The sequence below is a fragment of the Micropterus salmoides genome, unplaced genomic scaffold, assembly GCF_014851395.1.
Source record: "Micropterus salmoides isolate LMB-PRFRI ecotype aquatic unplaced genomic scaffold, ASM1485139v1 Ms_hic_scaffold_681, whole genome shotgun sequence".
NCBI classification, from domain to species: domain Eukaryota; kingdom Metazoa; phylum Chordata; class Actinopteri; order Centrarchiformes; family Centrarchidae; genus Micropterus; species Micropterus salmoides.
The window spans coordinates 91-22,091 of NW_024044439.1; the positions used below are offsets into that span (position 1 = coordinate 91).

At 40.1% G+C, this 22,001-nt stretch overlaps 2 protein-coding genes across 2 annotated transcripts; both read right to left on the reverse strand.

Moving 5' to 3' along the window:
* Window positions 1-774: 774 nt before the first annotated feature.
* LOC119891058 (zinc finger protein 420-like) lies at window positions 775-9,777 on the reverse strand. Its single transcript, XM_038702391.1, has 2 exons — window positions 9,651-9,777; window positions 775-2,634 (listed from the first exon to the last, which is right to left on the reverse strand). Exons 1-2 carry the CDS (start codon window positions 9,747-9,749, stop codon window positions 1,093-1,095), a joined length of 1,641 nt encoding a protein of 546 aa, XP_038558319.1. The 5' UTR covers window positions 9,750-9,777; the 3' UTR covers window positions 775-1,092.
* A 4,551-nt stretch (window positions 9,778-14,328) lies between these two features.
* Window positions 14,329-21,841, reverse strand: LOC119891057 (zinc finger protein 271-like). Its single transcript, XM_038702390.1, has 2 exons — window positions 21,794-21,841; window positions 14,329-18,904 (listed from the first exon to the last, which is right to left on the reverse strand). The coding sequence occupies exons 1-2, from the start codon at window positions 21,839-21,841 to the stop codon at window positions 17,447-17,449; spliced, it is 1,506 nt and encodes a 501-aa protein (XP_038558318.1). The 3' UTR covers window positions 14,329-17,446.
* Between the last annotated feature and the right edge of the window lie 160 nt (window positions 21,842-22,001).

The window sequence follows — 22,001 nt, forward strand, 5'->3', positions numbered from 1 at the left end:
GCAAACGACTTCAAAGTAAACAGTTACCAACTAAGAAACTTAAATTTGCCAAATGAGCAGACGGTAATGTGTTATACAATGTAACAGTATTTTTTTATGTGAAGTTCTGGCAACACTATTACAAAGATTATTTGATAGGTTCCAGCAGTATCTATTGTTACAGTTCAACATTTAGTCATCAGTCTGGAATAACAAATCATCAGTAGGCACTGGCATCTTGACATCAACAGCAGAAACAGAACTACTTTAATACAAGCAAAGAATCACAGTAACTAACTTCACTCTTCCTTCAGTCAGTTACAGCATGAGCATGGGAACAATATTAGAAATCTCTCTCATCACACTGGGTACATACAATTGTCTGGTTAAACTTAGAAGAAACATAACGGAGCAGCAGACACTTATTTTCCATCACTGACTCAATGCTCAGAATGTCACACAGAAAACATGAGGATGTTAATCATCACAGGTAAGTGTATCTAAACTATGTGGTGCATGATGAACTTGAGCATTCATTCTTTCTACACACAGGTGAAAAACTCTAGCGAGCTACAAACATCACCTCCTACACCTACAGAACGTGAGTATTAAAATGATGCACCAACATAAGCCTCTTAACTACTGAACTATCAGAAGCATAAATTCAACACTACTAATCTTCCTTGCAGTTCTAGAGGAATAGCGACTAAACCTTTAGTTAGGAGTACTTTTTAAACAGGTATGAAAGTAGATAAGTGGATTTACAGCTAGACTACTAGGTGAATAAAAATTATTCTTTGACAATAGTTTATGAAATCATAGTAAAAGTTAATTTGAAGTGAAGTGAAAATCATTGAAACAGACAGTATCAGTAGAAAAAAAACAGCCCGACTCTGGACCACTTCTGGGTGGTGTGAACTCATGGCTACATAGTGTTAGATTACAGAAGGCCAGTATGTAGTTGTAACCACAGTAACATACATGCTGCTCAGAATTTAAAGTCACTATTGTCTATCTCTCAGTTTGTAGAAAAGCTCAGAATATAACACACCACAGCTATCAGGGCATTAGGAGGAGGCAGGAGGAACCAGCTAGCTTGGCTTTGAAAACTATTCATAACAATGCAGTGTGACTGCGTTGATGGAAATTAAGGGATTTACTGTGAATAAATGTTTTTCCACACTGTTCACACCAGTATGGTCTCTCTCCAGTGTGAACACGACGGTGAATGTTTAGTTCACCTGATATAATGAAACCTTTCCCACACTGGTCACAGCTGTGTGGTTTCCCTCCAGTGTGAACATGTTGGTGGTATTTTAGACTACTTGATGTAGTGAAAGCTTTCTCACATTGGTCACAGCTGTACGGTTTCTCTCCAGTGTGAATACGTTGGTGGTATTTTAGACTACCTGATGAAGTGAAAGCTTTCTCACATTGGTCACAGCTGTACGGTGTCTCTCCAGTGTGAATACGTTGGTGGCATTTTAGACTACCTGACTGAGTGAAAGCTTTCCCACATTGGCCACAGCTGTACGGTTTCTCCCCAGTGTGAACACGACAGTGACTTTGTAGTTTAGCTGATGAAATGAAAGTTTTCCCACACTGTTCACACCAGTATGGTTTCTCTCCAGTGTGGATACGACGGTGCTTTTGTAGGTCACCCGATAGAGCGAATGCTTTCCCACACAGGTCACAGCTGTACGATTTCTCTCTAGTGTGAACACGCTGATGCATTTTTAGTGCACTCGATCCAGTGAAAGTTTTCCCACACTGTTCACACCAGTATGGTTTCTCTCCAGTGTGAACACGACGGTGAATTTTAAGTTCATATGATGTAGTGAAAGCTTTTCCACACTGGTCACAACTGTACGATTTCTCTCTAGTGTGAACACGCTGATGCATTTTTAGTGCACTCGATCCAGTGAAAGTTTTCCCACACTGTTCACACCAGTATGGTTTCACTCCAGTGTGAACACGTTGGTGTTTTTTTAGAGTACCCAAATGGGGAAAAGCTTTCCCACACTGGTCACAGCTGTATGGTCTCTCTCTAGTGTGAACAAGTAGATGGGTTTTTAACCCACTTGATCTAGCGAAAGTTTTCCCACACTGGCCACAGCTATGCGGTCTCTCTCCTGTGTGAACACGTTGGTGGTATTTTAGACTACCTGATGAAGTGAAAGCTTTCTCACATTGGTCACAACTGTATGGTGTCTCTCCAGTGTGAATACGTTGGTGACATTTTAGACTACTAGACTGAGTGAACGCTTTCCCACATTGGCCACAGCTGTATGGTTTCTCCCCAGTGTGAACACGACAGTGACTTTGTAGTTTAGTTGATGAAATGAAAGTTTTCCCACACTGTTCACACCAGTATGGTTTCTCTCCAGTGTGGATGCGACGGTGCTTTTGTAGGTCACCTGATAGAGCGAAAGCTTTCCCACACTGGCCACAGCTATGCAGTCTCTCTCCTGTGTGAACACGTTGGTGAATTTTAAGTTCATTTGATGTAGTGAAAGCTTTTCCACACTGTTCACAACTGTATGGTTTCTCTCTAGTGTGAACACGCTGATGCATTTTTAAATTCTTCGATGTTGTGAAGGATTTTTCACAGTGCTGACAGCAGTGACGTTTGAGTCCATCTCTTCCTCTCCGTTCCTATAACAGACAGAGAGAAAGAGTGATTGAGATGTCATGGTGCAATGTAAAGTAGTGAGTGTACAGCTTGTACAACAGGAGGAGTGGAAAAGGACTCCAGTGGCAATCTGTGAAGCTCCAAGAAATTAAGGCAGTGCTGGCAAATAATAGAGGCCTCATAAAAATAGACACTTTGGTACCAATTTGGATATTTTCACATAGGGGTGTACTCATTGTTGTTGCCAGGGGTTTAGACAATCGTCGTGCGATCTATTTTAAGGGGACAGCAAATTTACATTGTTATACGAGCTGTACACTCACTCAAAATTTTACAATACCAGTACCAAAACCAGAACCCTTAAAGTGATACTGATACCAATTAAATTGATACCAACTGAACTGACCTGTTGTAGCCATATAGTGGTTGATTGGTAGGCTATTATTATTCTTACTGTTATGGACAAGTAAGACTACAGCTTGGGAGTTTTTTTATATGTGAATGAGAGAGGAGTGAAATAGTTTAGTGACCAAATAAGTTGTAGGAAATGCATTTAAAGGTATTTTTTGGTTGAAAGTAAACAACGGAAAATTAGAAAGTTAATAAAATAGCCTATCAATAAACTGAACTGAAAGATCCCCGCAAGTAGGGATGGGGATCGAGACCCGGTTCCAAAGTTTCTCAAACCCAAAAATCAATAGGGTTCGAGCTTATCGATACTGCTATCGAGACTTGTGGGTCCAATGATGTAACGTTTTGTCTCGAGCGTCAAATCTGATTTAATTTGAAACGCAAGAAAAGAAAATCATCAGGCTGCAGTCTGTCAGCTCCTACATACACACACACAGCTGCAGCAGAGCGAGCGGCTGTGCCGTCACGGTGTAATACGGTGAGGGTTAAGTTAGCTCCAAACTACTGTGACGTTATCTGTGAAGGTTCTCAGTCATCCAGGTCATAATTATCCAATGAAGGTTGAGGTCAAGGGCAACTGGACTTGGTAGAAGAAACTAGAAGACGTTTCGTCCCTCATCCAAGGGACTTATTCAGTTCTGACTGAGAGGTAAGGAAACTCAGCTATTTAACCTCTTGGATCGTTAATTTTCGATGTAAATTGCGCAAAACTGATTAAAATGTTTAAAAATACCATTCACTTAAACATATTGAATAAGTAATTAATATTTTAGTCACAGGAATGCAATATTTTATTTTTAATTTAATACAGTAATTGTTATTATTGGTCGCACCACATGATGAGTGGAACAAAAACTTCTAAACCAAAAATATATTTAAACCAGATATCAGTAACATTTAAAGGAATTTTCATGAACAAACATTTCATAAACATTTTTTTGATGGAACTCTCATTACAAACATTTATGTTGTGCAGTACACATTTACATTTTTGTTTTGAACAAACATAGAACTTGACAATATGTCAGAGGTGTTACCCAATCAGCAGCCACATTTAAAAGACAGTGAAGTCCAGTGGCTGGCCGTACGCAACAGGATGTTCAAGGCTCCACCATTTCCATTGAAAAAAATGCTTTGCTACATTTTGTTAGGATTAAAGTTGGCTTCAAACTCAAAATAACTCTAAATTTACTTGATTTATGTTTACATGTTGTTTAATTTGACCTGACAGTCACGTGTCTGTGATCATCGATCAGGGAAATCGAACACGGTTGTCCTTTGTAAAAGTCCTGGGTTTGACACAGCCAATAGAGGTCGTTAAAATATAATAAATCAAGTGAAGATGGGCTGCTACGCCAACATGTTCACAAAAAAATGCATTTCCTCCTAAGAAATGGAAACACGCACAAGAGCAACATGTTGCTTCATATAGTTTTCATTTAAAATTTTCTTTAAGACGCAACAATTCTTGCTCCGCTCTTGCTGCGGGGTCAAAATTAACATGCTGTCCATGGCAAGCAGTTTTTCTTTACTTGCATAGTTTGTGAAATAGTTAAGTAAAATTACAAGTTCTAAATATTTTTGGCCATTTTTCTCATGATATTGTACAAAGACTAAAAATAATCCGTTGTTTCTAAAATGTAAGAAAAAGTGTGTCAAATTGCAGAAAAATCTATTCCATATCATACTACAATAAAAGCACTTTATATGTAAAAGTCAAATTGAATATAAAAGGACAAAAACTAAATTGCCCATCATGGAAACCACTTTTCAGCGGTCGCACCACGATATTTTCTAATTTAGTCAAAATTTGAAGGCAGAGAATGTAAACAAAACTTGATGTTTCAATGGGTCCTTATCAAATTGGTATATTATTCAACTTCCTGTCTTCTAATGGATTTCAACATAAAAGTCCCGAAGTGGTCGTTTGTTGATGGTTGCACCACATGATATTTCATAAAATGGACATCGGACATCGCCTGAAACGATACTTTAAAAAAAGAAAAAACACACACAAAAAAACTGGTGGGCATTAAAGTTTTTTTTTTTTTAATTTACTGTTGGTCTCTGTGTTCAATCCTGTTCAAGCCGTGTTTACTTGGAGGATGCTGAGTGCAGTTTTCTTTGACCACTCGCTCGACTCCGGTTCTGGGGCGCCGCTCTCTGACGTTATCCTGGCCCAAATTCCATCCCATCTCCCACAGAAAACACCGCTCAGAACTGTCTGAAAACAGCTCATTTGTAGTCCAGCCTTTTCTTCCGCTTTCTGGTGAGGTCACAAGAAAGTACGTGTCATAATGCTCACCTAGTACCTAGTCAGACCAGGGTTCGTGCACCATTTTTAAAGTTAAATTGAAACCTTTCTAAGACCTTTTAAGACATCAAATGTAAATTTAAGACCCCAAAATTTTGAAACAACGTATTTGATATAAAAGAGATTCGTGTTATCTCTTTTAATGAACGAGGCAATGCCATATTTGCCTGTTTTATTTTCACCACAGGTGAATATAAATTATATATATATATTTCTAATCGGGGAACATAAAGGTGGTTTACACCTGGCACTGAAAGGCATTTTGGGTGATCAGATTGTGATCGGGTAGCACTAGACCACATGAAAGTACAGGTGTAAATGCACCCGAGACGCATTGAGGACAGATTCTGATCCGATCAGCAAAACTACCTCTGTAGATGTTAAGGGACACCATGACCACATGGATGCAAATGCAATGTCTATCCATATGCAACAACTACTTTCCCGGAAATATGTACCAGTCGCAGTCTTCTGCAAATCAAATCCGAGTCTGACCGTGCAGACAAGCGCCTAGACAGTGTGAGCATTCAGTGTTGTGCATAAACCTGCTCAAACATATATCCAATGTTCAATATATATATTTGATATTAGATAGATATTTTGTCGAGGTAAAGGGACAAATTTTTTTTTACTTGATTTATCTCGTGAATATTTGCTGTTTTTAATTTTCTACCTCAGATTTGTGAAGTGATCCACTGTTTACCAAGCTGCTGTTTGGCATCAAGTGGCTGTCATGTTCTGACCATAAAAGCACAACTTTCACTGAAGAGTAAAACTTCTTCAGCCCTCGAATTGACATTGGCTATTCAGTAGAATAGGGTGGTATGGTGTGTTTTGGGGCTCAACGTCACAATGTCCCATCAGCAATCACCAATAGACAATGGCAATTCAATTAAATTTTATTTATATAGCACCAAATCACAACAACAGTTATCACACAGCACTTTTCATAAAAGAGCAGGTCTAGAGTATACTCTGTGATGTTATTTTCTTAAAAAGTATATAATATAAAATCAATAAATTTGTTGCCAGAAGGTGCAACTTTTTCAGCGAGAGAGAATAAGCATGTACATTTTACCTTACACATAATTTGCTATTATAACTACTTTTAATGTAGCATATTTACATCTAGTTTCTCTCTTTACCAGCACTCTTTAATTCTAACAAAAGCTACGAGAAACCATTTCTCAACCATCTGTCTCTAAAACATGCCGTCTATGATACAGTGAGCTACTGTCTATAACAGTGACCTTTAACTTTTAGGTTTTATTTAACTAATATATACCTACAATGAAGGTCTGGGGGACATGGCCAACAATGGTATACCAATAAAAAAGGTCAGGTAGCACCGTTATCAGGGCATTAAACAGAATTCTTGACTAAGAACGTGGTCGGAATGACTCATGACCTGTCCAGCCTTCTTTTCAAGTGGGAGCGCAGGTCTGTCAGCTGAACTCCAATGATCTTGGAGCAGATTTTAACAATGCTGCTGAGGCTATTCTTGTCCTTCAGACCATCCATAAAACCAGCAGATAAAAGAAAATTTTAAAAGACTTTCAATAAACGAATAATAAAAAATTACATTAGATACTCTGGGTAACATTAAATAAATTTAGCTTCCGCATCAAGTAGATTCTTTGTTGTCCCCGCTTGGCGACAGACTGTTTTTGTCAAACTTGAGGTTGGAGTCAAACATGGTTCTCTCGCTCTCCCGAAAACACAGCGGCCAAGTTTGTGTAGTGAATGGTTAGTATCACGAACACTGCTGCACAAATCCAACACGCTTGTCAATGTTGGAGACCCACCTTAAATAAATTATTACCACGCATGTAAGGAGCCTAGCTAATAAGGATGGCTATGTTAACCTTACAAAACAGCTGGGTTGCGAGGTTAGCACGCTGTACATAGCTCCGTTCTAGTCAATATCGCATACACCCAAACCTCGCCACAGTTCATTCTGTGGGAAACACTGTTACTGAACATATTATAAAGTAAAATTATTAGTGCTGGGCAACGATTAACATTTTTAATCACGATTAATCACATGATTTTCTTGCAATTAAGCGCATTGTGCGCAATAGTGAATGAATAATAAGTAGTGTATTGCACACTTAATTTAAATGTACTGCTATATACACAACATGCAACAACATGTGGTTTGCAAACAAATAAGGTGCTTTTTCCCCAGCAGTTCCTTTTACACAGTAGCAATAAAATACAGTCATACACAAAAGTTTAGACACCCCTGACAATTTCCATGATTTTCATTTAGAAATAAATCGGGTATCTGGATCAGGAGTTTCATTTTGAGCTATCAAATAACTGAAAGACACAGTAATATTTCAGTAGTGAAATGAGGTGTATTAGATGAACCAAAAATTTACAATATGCATCAAAAATGAAAGTAGACAGGTGCATAAATTTGGGCACCCCAATAGAAATATCAACTCAATATTTAGTTGAGCGTCCTTTAGCAGAAATAACAGCCACTAGACCCTTCCTCTAGCCCTTAATGAGTTTCTGGATTCTGGATGAAGGTATTTTGGACCATTCCTCCTTGCAAAACATCTCCAGTTCAGTTAGGTTTGATATTTGCCAAGCATGGACAGCCCACTTCAAATCACCCCACCGATTTTCATTGATATTCAGGTCTGGGGAACATTGTACTTGTTCCTCTGCATAAATGCCAGAGTAGATTTTGAGCAGTGTTTCGGGTTGTTGTCTTGTTGAAATATCAACCCCCGGCGTAATTTCAACTTTGTGACTAATTCCTCTAAATTATTCTCAAGTATCTGCCAATATTGAGTGGAATCCATGTAACCCACAACGTTAACAAGACTCCCAGTACCGGCACTGGCCACACAGCCCCAAAGCATGATGGAACCTCCACCAAATTATACTGTGGGTAGCAAGTGTTTGTCTTGGAACGCGGTGTTCTTTTGCCGTCATGCATAACGCCCCTTATTGTGAACGAATAACTCCATCTTTGTTTCATCGGTTCACAGCACCTTCTTCCAAAATGATGAGCTGGCATGTCCAAATGTGTGTTTGCAGACCTCAAGCGAGCCCGTTTGTGGCGTGTGCAGAAAAGGCTTCTTCCGCATCACCCTCCCGTACAGCTTATCCATGGTGCGCTGAATTGTTGAACGATGCACAGTGACACCATCTACAGCAAGATGATGTTGTAGGCCTTGGGCTGTTTTTGACCGTTCACCATCCTTCGCCTCTCTGATATTTTACTTGGCCTGCCACTTCTGGCCTTAACTAGAACTGTGCCTGTGGTCTTCTATTTCCTCACTACGTTCCTCACAGTGGACGCTGACAGCTTAAATCTCTGCCATAGCTTTTTGTAGCGTTCCCCTAAACCAAAATGTCATTTGAGAGGTGTTTTGAGGCTCCCATGTTGCCACTCTTCAGAGGAGAGTCAAAGAGAACAACAACTTGCAAATGGCCATCGTAAAAACCTTTACTCATGATTGGATGTAAGTGTCTACAAATTTAAGGGCTTAATTAGCTCACTAAACCAATTATGTGTTCCAATTAATCAGTGCTAGGTAGTTACAGGTGTTGAAATCAACAAAATGACATGGGTGCCCAAATTTATGCACCTGTCTAATTTCTTTTTGATGCATATTGCACATTTTCTGTTCATCCAATAAACCTAAATTCACTACTGACATATTACTGTATTTTTCAGTTATTTGAAAGCTCCATATGAAATTGCTGATCCCAAAACCCGATTATTTATAATTGAAAATCATGGAAATTATCTGGGATGCCTAAACTTTCGCATACGACTGTATTTTATATATTTCTTCAATCTCAAAACATTAATGTAATCAAACCAAAGCTGCTTGCCACCGCCAGGGCATTACCTTTCTTATAGCTTAAAACAAGTGACCATCAGAGAACATTGTTCTTGTGTTCACTCGCACAGACTTCAAAACTTGAAATGACGTTAGAAATCACAGTGGATATTTTACAAGCTCGGACCAGGTAACGTTAAAGCTGCTGATGCGTCATGCGCCTCCTGCTATGGTGCCAGTCACCAAGCAAAGGGGCACCACGTTTTACAGCAACACACAACACTGGCGGAAAACGTGGGTAAAGGCGTCAACTCACACTGAAGTGTTTCCTATGTTGTTGACGTGCTGTTAAATACAGATTATTTATCGGTGCGTCTCAAAGAAGTAACGTTACGCTACTTCTGCGCAAGTGGACGGAGTCAGTCTGCTATGCTAGTTCCCGCTTTAGCTGCCGCAGAGCTCGGGAAAAACACCGGGTCCGATCCGGTACAGAAGTCCGTGTACTCACCCGGGTGCTGACTTCCCGGCTGTCCGGGTCCGGGTCCGGGTCCGGCTCGCAGTTAGCAGAAACTTTCTGTCCGGAGCTCGTCGACGTTACTGCCGCCATCTTGTCTCTCCGTGCGCTGAGCTGACAGTGCGCATGCGCTGCTCGTTGTTTTCTTTTCAAACGGCATCACCGTGGAAACGAGTTTAAAAACAGAAAAAAACAAAATTAAAATGAAAGAAGCGACTACTTCATGTTCACTATTTAAACCTTTCCATCGACCGTTTTAATGAATTAAAAGTGTTGTTAATGGGTCAATATCACTATAAAGTGCCTTTGGTGTCCTCAGAATGAATGAACTTATTGTAAAATAATTTAAGGTTTTATTATAAATGACCAAACATTTACACACATCAGAATGTGTTTCCTTCATTTTATACCATTTTCTTTGGTTTTTGCATGGCCCACATGCTGCTCTGCTAACTTCAATGAGTGTAATAAGTAGTTTAATTACACAAAATTAAAATAGTTTTTATTTGTAATAATGGTCCTTAGCAGGTTTGTTCATACAAGCCATTTGAATAATTTGTTTAATTTACATGATAATATTAAACATTTTGTAAGTGTCCCTGAAATTGCTGTCATTGTGGGGTAACTGCCTCTTTAAGAAACAGGCCGGTGTATTGAGTGACATCATCGCCAGTAGTCTTTGTTCAATGGAGGTTTAAACAACTGCTGGAAGTACATAACATTTCTACACTTCTATTCCTTAATTTTCATCATATTGTGTTTGTTAGATCCCGAGTCACCCCTGTTCAGGAGGTACTGGACCAGCTCTCCGTCGTAAAGGGTCCGATCCTCTGGGTATTACCCTAGTAGGTATAACTGAGGACTGTTTAAGCTGGTGTCGAAGAGATTCGCCTGGCTTCTCACTGTCTTCTTCCGAACGCCTACCCTGCTTACTCTCATTGATCAGTGCACTTGGTATAGTTGCTAGGATTGTGTTTAGTGGCCAGGAAAATAGGCCCCAAGGATAAGTTAATTTTGTTGGCTAGAGCAACCTATACACACTTTACCTAATGAATTACTACCTTAGTGAAGAAATAAGTTCAGTGTCTACTACTTGTACTTTAAATGCAGTATAAAAGGGGCAAATGGAACAAGGATTTAAATGGGGCTGTTCTCAAAATATCGATACAGAAATATATATATACATATATTGTTAGGTAATCCTTGATTATATGTGTATACAGATGCTTTTGTATCGATACATCAACAAATGACTGACATAACTTACAGGGAACAGTTGCTGTTGAGGGGTTGCTGGGGATGTTGCTGCTGCTGCTCTGGTTGCTGCTGATACTACTGGAGGTGATCTGTGACTAGAGATATTATAACAAACATAGGAGATATATTAGCTGATGTGACCATGACAAGATGTAAAGATTGCTGACAGTATTTGGGACCGGCTCACTATGACTGACCTGCTGTAGCTGCAGCCGCTGCCAAGGCTGACTGCTATGAGAAAATAAGAGGGAGACGCTCTCAGAGACGGCTGCACACCGAGAGCTGCAGGGAGAGGAAACAAGATTCCAGGTTCAAAAAAGTGTGGGAAATAATCTGGGAAGGAAACAGTACTGGGAGAAAGGACTAAGTTAGCCGAGGCAGGTGTAAGAGTGAGACAGATCTATAGACAGGTGTGTGTGTGTGTGTGCAATATTGTGATAATGATTTTATATATTTCATTGTTAATCGGAGATATATGGATTGTATTTTGATTGACTATATGTCTAATCATAAATCTAAAAATATGTGTGTGTGTTCTTTCTGTTGGCCCATAATAACCATGACAGAGCAGCATTTTATAACATTTCATACCTTTTTCTGAAATCTAATAGGGCCATTTCTTCTTTGATGTCAGGAATATTATTTATTTTATATTGACACTGACATTATTACATGTATTTCCAGTTATTTAGTTCATATAATAGGTTTGCTATCTATTCAAATACTGTTCTGATTTAAGTGATCGTTTGAAAACGGGCTGATAAGTAGGCTATAATTCAGAGGAATAAGTAATAAACCTGTTTTACCAAAGTTGTTATAATTATTTTAAGGCACACTACGTTTTTTATTAAGTTACTGTAATAATCCTAGTTGAAGTGAAAGGTTTTTAGTCAAATTATATAAAAAATACCAGACCTCACGACGCCCGTGAAACTTTTCTCCCTCAAACAGCAAGAATGAAGTGAACAGAGCAACTTTTGTTTATCTGTGTGTAGAAGCAACGTTATTTTGGGCGCAGTGTTAGTCGGCAGCTAAAGTTACTTCTACTGGCGACACGCAGCAATATGCAACTACTGTGCTGCTCTCTTTGCGTCTTTCTTGTAAAATACATCCAACAACCCACAACATGCACGTTGAGGTGAACCCGTCTGACCGGCGGGATCGCAGGAGTCCTGCAGGCAGAGCTGCTGAATCACTAACGGTGTGTGAACGGGAGGGCTCGTCACGGATGAGGTCATCAGGTGAAAGGTCATAATGTGGGTCATTTTATTTACTATGAAATTATTTTTACTAATAAAAAAATCACAAAAGGACCTTTACAAATTTAAAAATTAATTAATTAATTAATTAAATTTGTCATTGACAAAAGGGCACTTTGGGCATCAAAGGGCAAAAGGGCAGGTGCTCAAGCCCCCGTAGCACCCCCCTCTGCACGTGCATGGAGTCCAATGATTCTTCAGTTGGTTTGGATGTTGTGGTTACCGTCTGTGGCTCGATCTCTTGAAGTCCCCTGAAGAAATCTCTGAAGTGTTCTCTAGTTTGCTGTTCAAATCCCCGTCTCTTCTCTTGGGCTCTTGGTCCGGTGCGGTGATGGTCTTGCTCCGAGTCCGATGCCTCAGAGGTCTGCCGAGGAATAACCCCGATCTCTCTCTGACTCCTCTTTATATATCCTACTCTGTAGCTGAGTTTCTTTGTGAAATCAGCCACCACCCTTTTCTTGTCTACGTGACTACTGTCACACAGCTTGTTCATCTGTAAATTCAGTTGGGCCAGAGATGTCCTTGTTTGGCCATTTCATTTTCCCTTGCTGACCCTTTTGCAGTTATCTAACCTTTACCCTAATTCTCCTTACTTTAACCATATTATGTATTTTACAATCGAAATATCAATTCTGTTTATTAATCTTCAATATCAATGAGATATCCTGATTTTCAATCATCATATCATGTTTAATACCAAATATCTTTCTTTTATCATTATTCAATATATTGCTTATAGCATTGTGAAGCTCTGTGTTTTGCAGATGGAAGGATGTTGCACTTGTAAACATATTTAATTACCTATTTAAAAACATACAGTTGTGAAAATGTAAAAGAACAATAACTAGGTTATTTGGAAGAGCAAAGACGGCGACAAAGAGAACTGATTGCATCCCCAAAATGAAATGAAAACAATAACTTTTTAAAAAACAAATCATTCAGTAGTCACTAGTTTCCTCCCCAAGTCAAAAACCATTATTAATTAATAATAATAAAAAGGTTAGTGGCATGTCCACCTTTTATGAAAATAAACAAATTATTTTCAAATTGTATAAAATCTTGGATTATTTCTTTATGAACAAATGAAGACCAAATATTACTGTTTGATGGTTTGACCACATACGTTTGTTGTTTAGAGTTTATTTAGGAAAGAAAGTGCAAATATGACAGATGACAGGGTGGACATATTTTATGCTTTGTTCATACTTTGTAAGCTTGCAATTAATTTATAAAAAGTGCTGGAGCTTGACCAACATGCATTTCTAACAAACTAAGATCTACTTCATAAAATGTATGTAGAGTCAAATGGAAAATCTCAGCTTTGTCTTTTGGGAATTATGAAGTCTCAAAGGCACTTTATAGTGATAATGACCCTAATACAACATGTGTCTGATTTTCTCCAGAGCTGTTTCGTCTTCAGGTCAACATAAAAACCAGAGCAGAACATCTGCGTGGATGAAATGATCCAGTTCAGTTCCTAACAGAAGTCTTTCTTCCTACATATGGAAACTTGCCTTTGTGGGAGCTGGATAACGTATAGAGCATAAAGTATGAGGACCAGAGATGAGAGCCGTTAAACAGTTAAAGTTTATCACTTCAATAGATTCAGTAGACAGAAGGTACTCTAACAGGTCATAATAAAATTAAATCACTCATTCACTATTGAACAAGGAAACGATGTAGCATGTCGGCTAAATGCAGTAAATGTACCGTGATCATGTAACGAGCATTGATTAGTTCAACCTGATAAAACTATTAATATAACGTTGCAGTGGGGGTTTACCTGAGTTCCCAGTATATTATGTGAAGCTGTCTCCCTGCCTTTTTTCCGGGAGGATTGTGCCGATATGCCGGTGTCTCGCGTCGCTGAATGAAGTGACGTACGGCGCAGGTGTTAATCTGCCTCTCAGCCGGGAGCAGAGCCTGAACATGTCTGAATAAAAAAGCCACAGCCTGCATGCTGGTGTTCCTGCGTTTATTGCCAGATTTCTGTATGAAAGTGGTTGCGTTTCGGATTATGCTCAATCATGAGTTCAAGCAAGCACGTGTACGAGCACACGCCTGGTTGCAGTCTTAAAACCGCACCGCTAGTGGCCGCTGGAAACTACATAATGCCCCTTTAACAAAGAAACAAACCAGTTAAATACACTCATACTGCCACCTGCTGGTACAAAAGGGGTACATCAGCTCCATCTACTTTCACTCAAAAAACTGCAAAGCAAGTTCAACCATATAATACCTGTACTGCACCAAACAATGCGCTCATTAAATCACAGAGAGAGAAGTGACGTGTTCCCTGGTCAGTTCTAAAATATGTAATTGGATTGTACTTGCTACATGGACAGAATGTGTTGTTTATATCTGCGAGACAAACAGCTAATGAATATTATTGGCAATAAAACTGTACAGCATTGAAGCTGCACCACCGCGCCGACAAAAATCAATGTGTAAAAACTAAAAAAGTCAATATGCAAATAAAGAAAACCTCTCAGTGAAATCTTTTTGTAGAAATGTGTCTTAAGGAAAAGACTCTGACCCTGATCTTGCCCATTGAATAGTTTGCAACACCCTACTAGAGGACCTCAGTCTGCATCCTGGATCAGCATCCCATGTCTAAACATAACAAAGAAGCAGCAGGCACTTACTTTCCATCATTTACCCAATACTCAGAATATCACACAGGAAGCCTTAAGGATGGTATAAACTATAATGTGGTGCACTCCCTCTTTCTACACACACTGGCTAAAAACTAAATGAGTCATCTCCTATACCTACAGACTGTGAGTATTAAAGTGATGAAATGTCCCAGGCCTTTACACAGTGACTAGATTTGGCTTTATTTTCAGTCTGAACAGAGAAGACAGATTCCAAACCACATTCAGAAACAGAAAATAAAAACAGAGAGAATGAATGAATATAGATGTATGTAGCAGGATCCCTACTTTAAATTCAATATCTGCACTTGTAACATCTTCTGGGGCACCACCTTCAATCAAAGGAGAAATTAAAGAAATCAGTCTTATTAACTGATCTGTGAATTCCCAATACTTTGATCCTTAGTTTCTGCTTTGAAGAAATATTCACAGACAAAAGGAAACATTTATCTACAGCTAAATGTGATTAACAAGGGAATAAAGCCAATAAATTAGGTTTTAATGAGCTAATGAGTTACATGACATGAAACCAGATTCAAATAAATGCATTTAAAGTGTTTGAGGAATGATTATTCAGTTTGGCTGTATTAAAAAAGTGGAATGAACGCTAGTTCACTAATTCAGCTTTCCTCAGACCTACGTTCACGGCCTCCCAGCGAGGTGAGCGCTCACTGGAACGTGGTGGTGGCCGATGTGTTGAGTCAGACAAAGCCATGTTTCTCGTGGGAAGACAATGAAATAATAATGCAGACAAACAGAAGAGGTGAAGAAACAAAGGAGAAAGAGGCCGGACCCCCGTCAGAAAGGGCTCTTACTGGAGGAGGAGGAAAGGTTTTCATGTTCAAACTGTTGTACGCCTCATAACTAATAATCTGTCTTTGTGGTTTCTTCTACATTTATGGAACTATATAATGTGATATGTCACCACAGTCACACACTTCGCTTCACTATGGGCAAATTAATAGTGATTACAACAAAATAACAGGGTTTACATCAAGCATCCATCTCAGACATGTTATTTAAAGCTAACTCAGATTTAAAACAACGTGAACCATCACTACTTAACTATCAGAAGCATAAATGTTCAGCTTCTCCTTTTTTTTTTGGAACCAGCTGAATCCAAAGACACAAAGGAGTCTTTAACTGCTGTCAGTCCTGTTCTTCATCTTGTTATCAGGACAGAACACAGACCTCTGGGGAGTCAGAGAGTACCAGGTGTGGAAAGAGGCAACGTGGCACTTTGACTAGTGAGGACATAAATGTGGCCTCTGGGACTCTCTTGGTCATGCTAACTTGTTGTCTCTGAGTCTGAATCTGTTCATCTAGAAAGTTGTAGGAGGCTCATGTTCTCATCAATGTTTTAATGAGTCCTCGTTTTTCAAAATGTGTATAGTGGAGGTGGAGCAAAGTTAGCATGATGAACAGAGTCACAACAATTATGAGAAATCTTAACCCTTCGGGCCGACAGGTACAAGGTGTGGATGATGACCTCATGATCCTCTGACTTCAGACCAGGACAGACTCTGCTAAATCAACAGGACCAGAAATATCCCTGCGTCCCTCACATGGCTGGACAGTCAGATCCTCCAGCCAGAGTCACTACATTTTCTTTACCAAGCAATTCATAGAGAAAACTCTTGGCAAGTAGTTCTAGAAAAATATTAATATTCAAATAGTTTATGAAATCATAGTAAAATTGTAGTGAGAATCATGGAAACAGACTGAATCAGTAGAAACAGGTAGCCTGACTCTGAACCACTTTTAAGCTAACTCAGATTTAAAACAACATTAACCATAAACTTCCTAACTACTGAACTATCAGAAGCATAAACTCAACACTATTAATAAAACGGTAGCAGATTCAACGGTTAGTTTGATCCTACATATACTAACTCAAACTAATCTCACCTAAATAACAGAAATGCAGTGATGACAAGAATCCCATTAACTGTAGCCACTAGGTTGCAGTGTGGTTACATGGAGAAACAACTTATCAGACACAAGTTTCTTGCTACAATCCCATTACTGAGTCTGACCTACTTCTTCCAGGACCCTCCCTCCAGCAGAGGGGTGAGGGAGGGTGGCGTGATCTCGTGGCTACATAGTGTTAGATTACAGAAGGCCAGTATGTAATAACATACAACACAGAATATAAAGTTACTGGTGTCTGTCCCTCAGATCGTAGAGAAGCTATCGACACAGCTATCAGGGCATGAGGAGGAGGCAGGAGTGGAGGTGGAGGTTCATTCTGTCCAACAAAATGGATCAACTGCTTCTCCTCAACAGAACTAACTCGGACTTCTGCAGATCTGCCGCCTTCTGTTTTACAGAGTCCTGGTTCACCGAGCACATCGCGGATAGTGCACTTCACCTACTGGGATTTACACTTTTCCGGGCGGACCGTAAAGATGATTCTGAAATGCAGTGACTGCCCTCTACTGGGTACTGCAGTTTCATTTTGCTATTGGCTGATAAAACCTCTGGACTGACGCTTTCCAGCTCTTTCCAAATCAAACTTCCTCAGCTGTCATCACATGACGTTAGTCTAGCACAATCACATGATAACAGGTGGTGGTATTCAGGGCAGGAGGAAACAGCTAGCTCGGCTCTGGGAAAAATGTCACAATGATGCTTTGTCAATGCATTTGTGTCTTTTAAGGATTTTACTGTGTGTGTAAAATTTGCCACACATGCCACAACCGTACGGTTTTTCTCCAATGTGAAGACGTTGGTGGGTTTTTAGGTTACCTGATGTCCTGAAAGTTTTCCCACACTGTTCACAGCTGTGCAGTTTCTCTCCAGTGTGAACACGTTGGTGGAGTTTTAGGTTATTTGATTGAGTGAAAGCTTTTCCACACTGGTCACACCAGTACGGTTTCTCTCCCGTGTGAACACGGTGGTGGATTTTTAGGTAACTTGGTGTAGTGAAAGTTTTCCCACACTGTTCACAGCAGTACGGTTTCTCTCCAGTGTGAACACGTTGGTGCTTTTTTAGGTTACCTGACATAGTGAAAGTTTTCCCACACTGTTCACACCTGTACGGTTTCTCTCCAGTGTGAACACGTTGGTGCTTTTTTAGGGCACCTGATTGAGCAAAAGTTTTCCCACACTGTTCACACCAATACGGTTTTTCTCCAGTGTGAACACGTTGGTGGGTTTTTAGGGCACCTGATGTCTTGAAAGTTTTCCCACACTGTTCACACCAGTACGGCGTCTCTCCAGTGTGAACACGTTGGTGGATTAGTACTTCCCATGATGTCCTGAAAGTTTTCCCACACTGTTCACAGCTGTGCAGTTTCTCTCCAGTGTGAACACGTTGGTGGAGTTTTAGGTTATTTGACTGAGTGAAAGTTTTTCCACACTGGTCACACCAGTACGGTTTCTCTCCCGTGTGAACACGTTGGTGGATTTTTAGGTAACCTGGTGTAGTGAAAGCTTTCCCACACTGTTCACAGCAGTACGGTTTCTCTCCAGTGTGAACACGTTGGTGCTTTTCTAGGGTACCTGATCGAGTGAAGGTTTTCCCACACTGTTCACACCAGTGCGGTTTCTCTCCAGTGTGAACACGTTGGTGGATTTTTAGGGTACCTGATCGAGCAAAGGTTTTTCCACACTGTTCACACCGGTATGGTTTTTCTCCAGTGTGAACACGTTGGTGAATTTTTAGTTGACCTGCAGTAATGAACGTTTTCCCACACTGGTCACAGCTGTACAGTTTCTCGCCGGTGTGAACTCGTTGGTGGATTTTTAGGGTACCTGACCGAGCAAAGGTTTTTCCACACTGTTCACAGCAGTATGGTTTCTCTCCAGTGTGAACACGTTGGTGCTTTTTTAGGTCACCTGATTGAGTGAACGTTTTCCCACACTGGTTACAGCTGTACGGTTTCTCTCCAGTGTGAACACGTTGGTGGATTTTTAGGTCACCTGATGTAGTGAAAGCTTTTCCACACTGGTCACAGCTGTACGGTTTCTCTCCAGTGTGAACTCTCTGATGAATCTTCAAATTTCCAGATTTTGTGAAGGATTTGTCACAGTGCTGACAGTGATGACATTTGAGTCCCTCTCTTCCTCTCCTTCTCTATATCAACAGAGAGAAACAGTAAGTGAGATGTCATGGTGCAGCGAGCTATCTAAAACCATAAATGACATTAGAGCACATCTTTGAAATTACATACTAACCTACTGTACCACATAGCACGTATGTGCTGTCTATGAAATACTCAGTCATACACACTCACTATGTACTGCATACTAAATAAATGATCAGTGTGTTATTACCATGTAAGCCTGACTGTTCACACTTGAGTACTCAAGCAAATTTTGTAAAGGCTACAGTTCGTTTTTCACATTTGATGTAAAGAATTCCTGTAGAAAGTGTGAAAAGACAGCTGGAATTATTTTAAAAGCATTGCAGGAAATGCACAAGAGTAGGCATAGGGATCGTTAATTACGGGTCCAAGTCCAAGTGGGCTGGAAACCCTATTGTTTTAGCTCGGATTTTTATTATTCTTCCGCGGCCTAGACGGTAAGAGCTATAGACGCAAAACTCATAGGATAAGTCCAGGTCACTGCAGCGACCGCAGGCGCAAAAATTTGCACACTTCCTAAGGGGTGCTATAACCAGTTTTTTCACATTTGGGTTTGAAACTCCCGCTCACGAAAGCTTATATCAAAAACTTTATATCCACGCGTTCAGGGGATCTGGTTGAATCTCCTGGTATAGGCCACGCCCATTTCCTGCACTTCCCCCCACTCCATCGCAATAACTGAAAAATTTTTTGATTTACTCCTCCGAAAGTGAAATTCCGATCGGCATCTACCAAATGTTTGCAAAAAAAAGTGATGCAATATCTTAGGTGGCCGATCAACACCAAACTTGAAGCACTCATGTGACATCCCCCCCCTGAGGGGCTTTGCAAAATTTGGTTTAACTAGCCCCTAGGTGGCGTATTTAACCCGAAAAATTATAAACACTATTCACATTGACATGAAAGTTGTTGCCGAATTGTTCAGCATGGTCTCCTTACTCCAGGCACCAAAGTTGACCCAAATATGTTCATATTCATCCAGCTGTTATTGCATATTAAAAGTTTAAAAAAAATTCATTTACATGCATTTTGTATCTCCATAACTACATGTCCGATGGATACCAAATTTTGGTCAATTGTTCTCCATGGGCCTTGATGACACCCGAAAACTTTGGTGCAATTCAGCTTATAGGTGGCGCTATAATCAAAGCTCAAATACCCTGGGGAAATCCCATTCATTTCAGTGGGATTTGGACCCAAGGCATATTTTGCCTCATAACTACGCACCACTGCATCGCACAGTCATAAACCTTATTTCTGCATGTTTGGGGGATAATGCCGAATCGTATGGTATAAGACACTTCTGCAATGACATTTTCATTTTACTAAATCTCGAAAACTTAAAAACCCATTTTAATTCATTCCTCCGAAGTGGCAACTCCGATTGGCACCAAACTAGGCACAGACCATCTCTGGTTCAAGCCGATAAGTTTGTAGAGGGTATTTTGATCCCACAAAAAATGTACCAATTAGAAGCTAACAAATATTTGCGAAAATGCTAAAAACAGTAAGTGATGTCATATGTTAGGCTTGCAATGACAGAGTTCTGAACAGCCTACAGACAGTAAAGCACCTCGCAGTAATCTAAACGAGAGGAAATAAAAGCATGGATGATCATCTCCAACTCGCCCTTTGACAGCAGTGTTCTTAATTTGGATATATCCTTAGCTGGAAGAAACAGTTTCTGACCAATTGTTTAGAGTGGTACTCTAAGGACATCGCAGAATCAAAACACCTACGCTCCTGAGGCTCAGCTGGACAGACTAGCCTAAATCAACAATATGCTGTTTAATCTGAGGGATTCTACTTACAGGGGCGATAATCAGTGTTTGGATCTCTGTTTCCTTAAATGAGCAGTACAGTTGAATATCATCTGCATACAGATGGTAAGATATGTCACTGTATTGAATAATTACCTGTGCTGGAAATATATACAAAAAGGAACAGGATAGGTCCCAAGACAGAACCCTGAGGTACCCACCACGACAACCCTGCAGTTTCAGACATGATCTAATTTACATAAACACTAAAATTTCTACCAGAAAGGTAGGATGAAAACCATTTTAAAACTGTTCCAGACATCCCAACCAGATCAACCCAACCAGAGTCTATTTATCATAATATTTTGATCAACAGTATCCAAAGCAGATCAAAGGCCCAAGAGAACCACAACGGTGTATTCCTTAGAGTCAGCTGACATCAGAATGTCACCAGAAACTTTAAGTAATGCAGTTTCTGTGGAATGCTTTTTACGGAAACTAGACTGGAATTTGTCAAACAGCTTGTGATTCTCTAAGAAAAAGAGTTCTCTGCTACAACTTCTTGTAGAATTTTGACATGAATGGAAGTTTGGACATTGGCCTGTAGGTCTTAGGTTGTAATGGATCCAAGCTGGGCTTTTTAAGTACAGGCTTAACAACAGCATGTTTTAAAAACAAAACAAGGAACGACACCAGTTAAAAGTGAAGTATTTTGCAAGAGCTAATAAATGTAGACAAGCCCATGGACATCTGTCAGCAACAAGTTTACTCCCTGACCCCACCACAATCTCTCGAAGGCAAAGAACTGAATGCTAAGAGAGGTGACGGGTTGAAGAAATCAAGGGGGTCATGGCGTTGATAAATGTGGGAATGACAATGATGATCACCGTAAGAGTAATACATGTCACATCACCTGTCACTATGTCACAACCACAATATGACAATGAAGAGCAGGGTACTCACACAACAAGCGTACCAAGCGACGCCAACAACAGCAAACAATATTCGAAAAACAGTTGCAGCAGCAATTACTCAGTCCTTGGATTTGATGCGTCAGTGATGAATTTTGTTGTGGGTAACGATCAGGGCGCTAATTATGTTGCCGCTCTTCGCCCATACCAGCGCCTGGGCTGTCAAGACCACCTGTACAACACGGTCCTCCGGCATGCCTTGAACCCAGATGAGCTTTCAGAAACAGTCCCAGAGAAGTAGCAGAGGACCCTGCAGGCCACCGAGGCTTTAGTCTGATATTTAAAGCAGTCAGGTCTGGCAAGCCAGTTGTCAAAAACTGTCGAACAGATTGCAGATTGCCTCTAAATTAATGTAT